Source organism: Neofelis nebulosa, chromosome 7, assembly GCF_028018385.1.
Source record: "Neofelis nebulosa isolate mNeoNeb1 chromosome 7, mNeoNeb1.pri, whole genome shotgun sequence".
NCBI classification, from domain to species: Eukaryota; Metazoa; Chordata; class Mammalia; order Carnivora; family Felidae; genus Neofelis; species Neofelis nebulosa.
In genome coordinates this window covers 139,401,605-139,411,216 of record NC_080788.1, presented here as the reverse complement: position 1 = coordinate 139,411,216, position 9,612 = coordinate 139,401,605, and the positions used below count along the sequence as shown (strand labels likewise).

At 54.6% G+C, this 9,612-nt stretch overlaps 1 protein-coding gene across 1 annotated transcript; it reads right to left on the bottom strand.

The window, feature by feature from the left end:
• Positions 1 to 3,881: 3,881 nt before the first annotated feature.
• TCL1B (TCL1 family AKT coactivator B) lies at positions 3,882 to 8,902 on the bottom strand. Its single transcript, XM_058740210.1, has 4 exons — positions 8,719 to 8,902; positions 6,351 to 8,332; positions 4,117 to 4,293; positions 3,882 to 3,935 (listed from the first exon to the last, which is right to left on the bottom strand). The coding sequence occupies exons 2-4, from the start codon at positions 6,510 to 6,512 to the stop codon at positions 3,882 to 3,884; spliced, it is 393 nt and encodes a 130-aa protein (XP_058596193.1). The 5' UTR covers positions 6,513 to 8,332; positions 8,719 to 8,902.
• Positions 8,903 to 9,612: the final 710 nt, after the last annotated feature.

Genomic DNA, 9,612 nt, shown 5'->3' with positions numbered 1-9,612 from the left:
GACATCCACCTCCCAGAAGAAAGGGCAGACTTAGTCTTTGCTCCAAGACAACAGGGAGCAACAGAAGGCTTTTGACATTTGCACCTGGACTCCGCAGGACGGCACCCTGACCAGACAGGCGGCCGTCTTGTAGGAGGATCTCCAGATTTCTCTTCTTGTCCTTAAGCATATCAACAACTGAGTCAAAGACCCAGGGGAGGTCAAAGGAGAGCCTGCTGCTTTTTTGTTGGGGTGGGAAGGAAAGGGGGGTACACAGGGAGGGAGGAGAAAAATCAAGCTGGCCCACTTCCCCTTCCTGAGCACAGAGAGAAGGAAAATCACAAGGTAAGTGGGGGAAACTTAAAGGTAGGAGGAGCCAGGGGGAGCCCCTGGGGCCAAAGCAAAAGGCACAAAACGGTGAGGGTGGGGTGAGGAGTCTAGGAGCGTATCCTCTGGGAGTCACTACCATACCCCACGTGGTGCCAGGGCAAGCTGACCCCACAGCAGGCGCGGAGGACAGACCGCCCAGATGGAAGCTTCATGGGGGTCACAGGAGACACTCTGCACAGAAGCAGTGGGAGCCCAGATGAAGCCGTCACGGGCACAGAACATGCGTGATAATGCTGCAGGGGAAGCCATACAGGCATGCAGACCACAGGCAGGTAAAGGGGAGTGCGTCCCCAGGGAGCAGGCTGAGCCTGGGGACCCTCCTAATGCCATAGGACAAGGACTCCCTGGGACACGAGAAGCAAAGCTGTCCAAACCTGACGTTGGAGACTTATTGCGGTGGGGGGGGGGGGGGGGAGGGGGAAGGGACTGGAGCCCTGTTTCTCCATAAAGAGGCTGCACCCCAGTCCAGCTACCCTCAGGACTGGAGGCTTCTTTCCCCCATCCTGGGAGCCTTTCCAGGTGCCAGACAGCTGGCTTTCCCAGACATCTGTAAATAGCTGGCACCCAAAACCAGCCTGCTTGGCACCCAAGAGGTGCATTTCTTGATCGTTAACACTTGCCCTCACGCCTGCCATGTATAAAGGGAGACAAAGCGGAGTGGAGTTTCCTCCCCTGGACCACATGCTCACTGGGTGTCCAGTAGAGCCCCCCCGCTCCCTCGCCCTGGCATGCCTCCTTCTGCCATCCCTGGCTTTGTAAGCTTCCCATTGAACTAAAAGGATGGCTTCCTAACTCTTGCCCTATGCATCGTTATGGAATCATTCCTGGCTTGTAACTAGGATACAGGCTGCACAACACCCCCTCCACCCCACATACCTCTGTCTCAGGCCAGTGGGAGGGGAGGGCATTCTGAGAGTTTTCCAGAGAGCCTGTTTCTCCCATCACAGAAGGCTTTAACTGGAAGGGGCCCAGCCCGGCCTCTGCTCACGGGATCTCGTTTTACTCAATCACTCCTCCACGGTGGACCCCAGCTGTTACCGTGATGCTGCCTCCCCTTCCCTCTTGTGCACACGTGCAAGCGATTTTCTTGGCCAGTGGTTCTCAACTGGGGCGCTAGTTCCCCCCAGGGGACATGTGGCAATCACTGGAGACACTCTTGGTTGTCAAAACTCAGAAGGGGCCAGGGAGGGGGGTGCCTCTGGCATCTAGCGGGTGGAGACCAAGGATGGTGCCAAACACCTTACAATGCACAGGGCGGCTCCTCGTGGTAAGGAATTACCCGGCCCCAAGTGTCCACAGCGCTGAGCTTAGCAACCCTGCTGTAGGCAAGCACTCTGGGTAAGGGCCCGTGTGCCGTGTTACGAACTGTCCTCCAAACCTCCAGAGCAGCTATAAGAGTTTACACTCCCACAAAACATGATCCCATCGAGACTTTAGTTCTACCAGCAACAAAGACCCAGACCTCAACGTTCTGAAATCCACGCTTCCCCACTCCAGCGCCTGGGCGTCTCCTCTTCCGTAAGTTGCTAGTTCCTGACATTCTCCCCCTTTTCTTAGAGATATCTAGATGTTCTCTATGCATTCTGCATTCTAGGGGTTTGTATAAAGCCCTAATGTCCTCCACCTTTGCCTTTCAGTCTCCCGTCGTATAGAAAACATTTACCTTGAACAACCTGTGTTTGGCTTTCTGTGTCTTACTGGATTCTCATGCCCCAAGATCAGGAACGTATTTTCCTGCTCTTTCTTCGATGCTTTCACGGATTCTTTTTTAAGTTAGGACTTTAATCCACTGGTGATTTCTTTTCATGACTGGTGTGAGGGAGGGGATTCCCTCTTCTTGCCACCACTGAGTTGTCACCCTGCCCCGTGCCCACACGGCCCTCTTCTTCCCCCACCCCTACCCGTGGCCCTGGTCAGCACTTCGGACAGCGGCTCATGCTCTGCCCACGGGCTGTTCCTTCCACCATCCTGCAAAGACACCCAGGGCGTCATCCCTCTGCAAAAGCCAGGGTCCTCTCCAGCTTCTGCCAGGGTCTCCTCTGCCTTTTCCCAGCTTCGCCAAGAGCCCCCTCCTCCCAGGAGTCTCACCTCCCTGCCTTCCCCCAGTGTCCTGCTCCTGAAATGGGCCAATCACAGCTTCCTCCTAGTGGGGAGAGCACCAAATGGGTAATTAGAATTTACCTTAACCTTAAGTGCAGCCTAAGCTGCTCTTCTCTACCAGAAACCAGTTTAAGCTCTGACTCAGCACAAAAGTTGACGACAAGCAATGAAGTTTAATTAACCAGTACGGGGAGGAAACTTCACAGACCAGCATCACACGCAGGAACCAAAGGACTGAAGAAGCAGGAGAGCCGTGGGCCAAATCCATCCATCCCTGCGCACAGCCCCTGGTGCAGGCTGCCTGGGACCAGGAGTGGACAGCCTGCCCAGCACTCCATCTACTCCAGGCCAGCAGCCCAGCAGAACTGGTGCCCATCTGAGTCCCAAGTCCAGACCTGGCTCCCTCTGAGGCCTGCTCTTAAACTGAGTCACTCCCTGCCTGCCATGGAGTGGGTTGACAGCAAGTAACAATCATGGGCTGCACTGGAGGCCGGGGGTCTGACCGGGCCAGTGCCTGGAGGGGGCCTGATGGGGATCTGGGAAGGGGCACTTGGAAGGCCGGCATGAGGGCACAAAGGGGAAAGAGAAACCAGGGATCGCAGCCAGTGGGGGAGCTGAGCCCAGCACACAGATGGGGGTCCGTCCAGCAAGTCACTGAGTGTGGAGCAGAGCAGGACAGCTGACGACAACAAGAAAAGCAGAGTAGGCAGGGGCCCAGCTGCCTCCTTCCCCCCGGGGAGGCCATGCTAGATGTGCTAACAGAAGGGCAGGTATGAAAAGGTCCTCACTGAAGATCCATAGGGCCGGCAAGACCTGGGAGAAGACAGAAGGAGACAGAGAACCATGGAGGAATGGGGCGCCCAACCCAAGCTGGACCCAGGGACAGGAGGGCAACCCTCAGCTCCAGGCCTTCCAAGGCAACTGGCCCTATCCTGGTTAGTGTCAGGGAGGAGGCAGGTCCTTGAAGGCCACTGCCACCAATGAGACTGGTGACACCCCAGGGCCATGGTCAGACCAAGAGATTATGCTCACTGGATGTGAGCTTGACTGCTACTATTTCCAGGCTCCAGGTCTTGGGGAAATCCTTCCAACCCTCAGTTTTCTCCTTTGGAGAGTGGCACTTCAATACATACACCTCACAGAATTCTTACAAAGATTACATGATGACTATTATTTGGTGAGATCTCATGCTTTGTGAAGGTGGGGGACCTGCCCACAGTGAAAAACACATCCAAGGGATCAGGGGAGGAGGGTGACGGGGTGGCTGTGGAAGATAAGCTCAAGGAACAGCATGAGGGGAGGGAAACCAGCACTGCCTTCCTGTAAAGAAGAGAGACCGCCTTGCCTTTGTCTGACCGCCACACCGAGAGACACGGACCCCAACATACCAGCCTGTGAGCCGCTCTCTGCGGTCAGCCATTCCCTGGTGGCAGCTCTGTCAGGACCAGCTCCTCTGTGGAGTCGATCTGCAGGAGAGGGAGCAGTGGTCAGAGTCCCCAGGAAATGCTTGTCCATCCGCCTGAAGCAGATGGAAACATGGGTTTGTGGATTTCAGTAGTCCGGTCCCTCCATCTTTTGCCTCATTTTGCACACATGCAGTGACCACAGGCTACTCATCACCCTCTCCTGGGGCCACCACACACTTGCCTGGCCATGGCTCACTATTTCCCAGAGCCTGGAATCCATTGCTCTGTACCTTCTTCCAGAGTACAGCTGCCACACGAGGGGCAGCCGGGACAGGGTCAGCTGGCTGGGGGACACGGGCTCCTGGGGGTGCACTGGCATCTGCCACATGTGGACTGTGACGCTGGGCTCAGGCTCATGCTGAAGGGACCAGAGAGAAGGGCACATCAGGGGCAGGGTTCCCCCAATGGTTGGTCTGCATGCAAACACACACAGTCCCGGATGCGGGGCCCAGCTGGCAAACTGCCCTGTCAGATGTGAATATTTTCAGAATCCCACACCTAAAGCCATGGCACCTGGCATGGCACTTGGGGGTGTCATCTGGATCTGGGATGACTGGTTCTCTCCTGGATCCCCCAAGTACGGTCCTCCCGCTGACTTGCACCCCACCACACCCCACTGTACCCGTGAAAAGTTAGCCACTCTCCCCACCCATCAGCAATTGATTATATTCTTAGGCCTCTGTCTCAGCCATTTCTACAGTTTTTTCAATCTTTCCAAAAATAAAGTATCTGTACACCTTAGGATCTGGGAGTGATGGGTTTCCCCCCAAAATATATCATATTTGATCACGGCATTCACGTACTTATTGTAAACATAAAAAATAAAATGAAATGAAATTTGGCTAATACAGAAAGGTATAAAAGCGAGTGGGAAAATCACCAACAACTATAACCAAAGCTCCCTTTGTCATGCAACAAAATGGAAAGTTCCTTACAGAGTTTTTTTTATCGGAGTATTTGTCTTTTTGTGTGTGAGGAGCATCTTTACGAGTTAAGGATACTGGCCTTTTATCAGTCATACATATGGCGAATGACTCTTCTCGGTCTGTTGTCTTAATTTTGTATGGGTTCTTTTGGCAGAGGAAATGCTTTTAGTTACATGGTGAAATCTCTTTCCCTTTGGATTCTGGCTTTAGATCAGGTATCAATCACCAAATTGTGGGCCGAATCTGGCCCGCTACCTCTTTTGTAAATAAAGCTTTATTGTAGATAAACAAAAGCTCATTCCTTTGCACATTGTCTCTGGCTGGTTTTTCACCACAAGGACAGAGTCAAGCAGTTGCTATAGACTCCGTATGGCCTGCAAAGCTGACAATGTTTACTATCAGACCCTCTACCGCAAGTTTTCTGGTCCTTGTGTTTGATCAGGCTCAGAACGCTGCTTCCCATCCTAAGATTATATGTGAAAATAGAGATCTACTTCTAAGAAGTAATTATTTTAAATAAGGGGAAATGCTCATTCTCTGGGTGCCTCTACTGCATCCTTCACTACGTTACTTGAATCCACTTTTCCCACTGAAAACATGTTTATGTTTTCAAAAAAACCTACCAAAATACTTTGTTCAGAATTTTTTGCATGCTTTATTTGGCATAGGTGTGGGAAAGACTTACAGTGTTCTCCACCCAAAATTTTCTGCAGAGCCTCTTTGAAGATTGCTAGAATTTTGTATTGTTTAAAATGTTTATGATGGCCTAAATGGCATTTTTAATACCCAGATAAGCTTTTACCATATTACACGGAAGTATTTATTGTATCCCTCAAAGATGGACTGGAATCTAAAGCCCTCATCTACAGGGAATGCCTTCCAACCTGAGTGATTGTCTTCACCACCTGGGGAGCTTTTGAACCTTAAATGGTCTTACACTCCACCCTCGCCTCGGGAGTCAGTTTCCCAGGTGGGATTCCGGAAGGTGTTATCTGTTGAACGCCCCCAAGGCCTTGCAGCTGGTGAGCGGCCTCTCACTTGCCAAAGAGGCAGATTATTCTCATTTTTGCAGATAGGGAACCCAAAGTCAACGTTTCTTTTACGCCGTTGGCTCACCTGCTGCCTCTAGGTTGCAATACCTCCTGGAAAACTCCTACTCATCCTGTAGAGCCCAGCTGTGATGCCTTTCCAGCATGCACTGGGGGGAGGCCTGGGCCCTACCTCCCCCTTGGGCTCCCAATGAGGGCTGCATCATCTCCTCCGGCTAAGCTCAGACCAGTGGTCCCTCCAGGCAGGGGCTCCTGGGGGTCTGCATCAGGCATAGACATCACTGTGCTCGCTCTCAGCACAGGCCAGTTTTTTCCAGACAATTGAGAACTGCCTCCTCTCACCTCTGTCCCGGGCCCTATTGCCGCATGTGCCAGGCCCACGGGCTGACACCTGTGCACAGCCCTCCCCCAGACCCCCACACCCATGCCTGACAACTCACTGTGCCGCCTGGGGAGGCCCTGCTCCGAGCTCTCTGGGAGGGACTGAGCCGCACGACCACCGTCACCCAGGTCCTCCCCTTCTCGTCTTCGTAGATGCCAGGCCTCCGGGCCCACAGACGGTGCGGGGGCATCCCAAGGATCGGAGAAGCCCCAGAGGCCATGGCGAGAGCGCATCCCCCGCGGGCCTGGAGACACAAGTGAGGCCGCCCAGGTGCAGAGCAACCTTAAAGTGGGGCGGGGCCCGCACAGGGCGTGGCCAGCGGGAGGGGCTGCCGGGAGGGGCAGGGCCTGACCCGCAGGGGGCCGGCAAGGGGCGGACCCACCGAGAGCTGGGGGAGGCCTCCCACCGCTGGGGGCTGGCAGAGGCAGGGCCGAAGGGTAGGGGCGGGTGGAGCTGGGTCAGTCTGGACCCGTTGGCACAAGGTCACGAGCCGCAAGGGGCAAGAGGCCACTCTCTGGGTACAGAGACACCCCAGGGCACTGTGCCCAGGGCCTGGATGGCTCCGTAAGATCAACACTTCACTTCGCTCCCACGATTCCCCTGCATGCAGCCCCCTTCCTGAGCACCCCCTCCCCAGTTTTCATGGCAGGCTCTATCCCCGACCTTCCTCCCGGCCTTGGGTCTGTGCCCAGACCTCATGCAGACCTCCCTGCCCCAGATTCTGAGCCGGCACAGACTTCTCGCCACTCCTTCAGTAGGACTCCAGGCCAAGACTTTCTCTTGAGTTTAGAGGTCCCTCAAGCTCAGTGGGCTCTTGCCCCTGGGGGTACCTGGCCAAGGTCTAAAGGACAAATCCAACTCCCTCCTGTCAGAGAAGGCACCAGTGCCCCAGGGATATTTGATATCAAAATCTGGTAACAGAAACGAGGGGAAGGAGGGCAAGTAGCCATCTTGCCTGTCCATCCTAGGCCACAGGGTCCAAAGTGTCCACCTGGCCCCACCAACTTATCAGATCTGCTTTGTCGTGAGTCTACAGAAGCCGGAGGCAGGCCATTTGGTAAGCACTCTGTGCTCTGTCTGAATGCACCACGAAATGGTCATCTTCCTTTTGAAAACCACAGGTATGGGTCTTCTAGCACACAGGACACTGTTTCCTGAGATGATGTCATTCCTCTGGGAAGACCAAAAAGTGATTTCTGGCCAGGTTCCTGATCTGGAATAAATGGCAGGTAGGGCGACCACCTTTGAAATCACTGGGCAGCTTCTGAGCTCCTGAGCCTTTTTCACAGTAACTCTGCCTGCCTTCCCTGGTGTTTGTCCATCTGGCCTGGGATTGGGGTGGTCCTAAGAGGTCATTACAGTCTTGTATAAAGTGATCGCATACATGGAATACACCTGTTATCGTATTCTATTGGTTGGAGCAGGTCCCACCCATATCCAAACAGAGGGGACCGATCACACAAGGGTGTGGATACCAGGAGACAGGGATTGTGGGACCCCGTCCCCCCCGCCACCCAGAGCCTTGGTCTGCTGCAAGTACCAACCCCCTGGGTTGCCATGAGGATCAGATGAGTGTGTGTAAAAAGCAGTGCCTGGTACCCAGTGGGTCCTGGAAAAATGATGCCCAATAGTTATGTCCCCACACTAGTCCCCTCTCCCCTGAGGACAATCCATCAGTCCTGCCCTTGTAACACTGACGCCAAGAGTGTTTATCCCTGTCCCTCCACTGATAGTGGATATTCTCAGTCTCACTTCCTGATGAGCAGGTGTGTGGCTATAGATGGGGTGGGGACACAGTTGGCGCGTGTGTGCAGGGCACCCACGCTAAGTGAGACATTCGACGTATGTTGTCTCATTTATGTCCTCCAACAGCTCCGCGAGCTGGAGATTGTCATCTGCGTTTTTCGTAAATGGAGAAGCTGAGGCTTGAGCGGCTTCGTGGCCCAAGCAGGGCGGGTGGTGGAGGAGGAACGTGGACCCAGCTGCTCCCGGCTCTAACGCTCATGCGCCTGTTGCCTGTCTTCACCCAGTCTGGCTCACCTGTGGGAGAGGCAGAACCAGGAGCTGAGAGATCTCCCATGGCTGCTGCTGAAATGGCCATGGGGGCGAGGTGAAGGCCAAGAACACCTCCCCCTCGGTATGAGGACAGGATGTAACTAGAGGCTTCCGTGAGCAAACGGACCAAAACCATCAGATAGCGCAGAGACCCGCAATGAACAGACGGCTTCACTGACCGCCCTCCTCGTGCCACGTCCCCCCGTGACCTTGGCCCTGCACTGAAGAGAGACCAGAGCTGGCAGGCAAGGAGAACACAAGTGTAGACCCTTGTCCTGCAGCAGGCCTCTTTGTGTATCACGTCTGAGATACGGCAACGTCTCTTGACCAAGTGGCCCGTCTTTGGTACCCACAACTTGAAGTCTACTCACTCTCTGGGGTGGGCGTCGCCAAAGTCTTTGAGAAGCACATTGACCTCTCCAGGACTGCTCCCTGGAAGAGCCTGTTAATGACTGGGTAGCCTTGCCTGGCCCCTGTGCTGTCCTCCTCCAGCAGAGGAAGCCCTTCCCAAGCCCTAAGCCCCAGGGTCCTGGCACCAGGCCCACCCAGCTTGGGGATGATTCCAAACCCCGAATACAGGGGCACAGAACACTCGGGCTCAGAAAACTCTAAGAGTCACGGAGATCTCTGCACCGTCTGCTCAGCTCCTCCCGCATACCGAGCCCAAGGTAGTCTGGAAGTAGCATGGCACGGGGGGGGGGGGGGGGGGGGGGCTGTTCCACTGGGGAAGCGGCGAGAACAGACTTGGAAGAGGGGGAAGTCAGGGTGTGTTTGGAGACCAGGAAATGATGAGGCTTAGCCAGTGCTGAGGACGCACGCTCCTAAGATGAAGGGTAAGAAACGAGGCATCGTGCGTGGGTGGGAGGAAGTCAGTGCTCTACGGTGGGGATCGAAAGTGCCAGCCCGACCAGTTGGTTTTGACCAAGTTGGTCAAGAGCAATGACGGTGCTTGACAAAGGGAATGGCATCTATATGCACTTGATGAATGTTGGAACCAACGGTAAAACAAAAGAGCGGCTCTGTAGTCAGTGACCGCTAGAAAAGGCCTGGGTGGGGATGATTCAGTTAACAACACAAACAAGAACATCTAAGTCCCAACTCTAGGGCCGCCTGGGGGGCTCAGTCGGTTAAGCGTCCCACTTCGGCTCAGGTCGCGATCCCACAGTTTGTGGGTTTGAGCCCCGCATGGGGCTCTGTGCTGACAGCTGGGAGCCTGGAGCCTGCTTCGGATTCTGTGTCTCCCTCTCTCTCTCTGCCCCTTCCCT

Excerpts from the sequence above, each read along its gene's own strand:
- TCL1B (XM_058740210.1), bottom strand. The coding sequence starts at position 6,512 with ATGGCCTCTGGGGCTTCTCCGATCCTTGGGATGCCCCCGCACCGTCTG. Across the intron at positions 4,294-6,350 it reads GGGCCTCCCCAGGCGGCACA|CATGAGCCTGAGCCCAGCGT; the intron begins GTGAGTTGTCAG and ends TGGTCCCTTCAG. Across the intron at positions 3,936-4,116 it reads AAATAGTGAGCCATGGCCAG|ATCGACTCCACAGAGGAGCT; the intron begins GCAAGTGTGTGG and ends CCTCTCCTGCAG.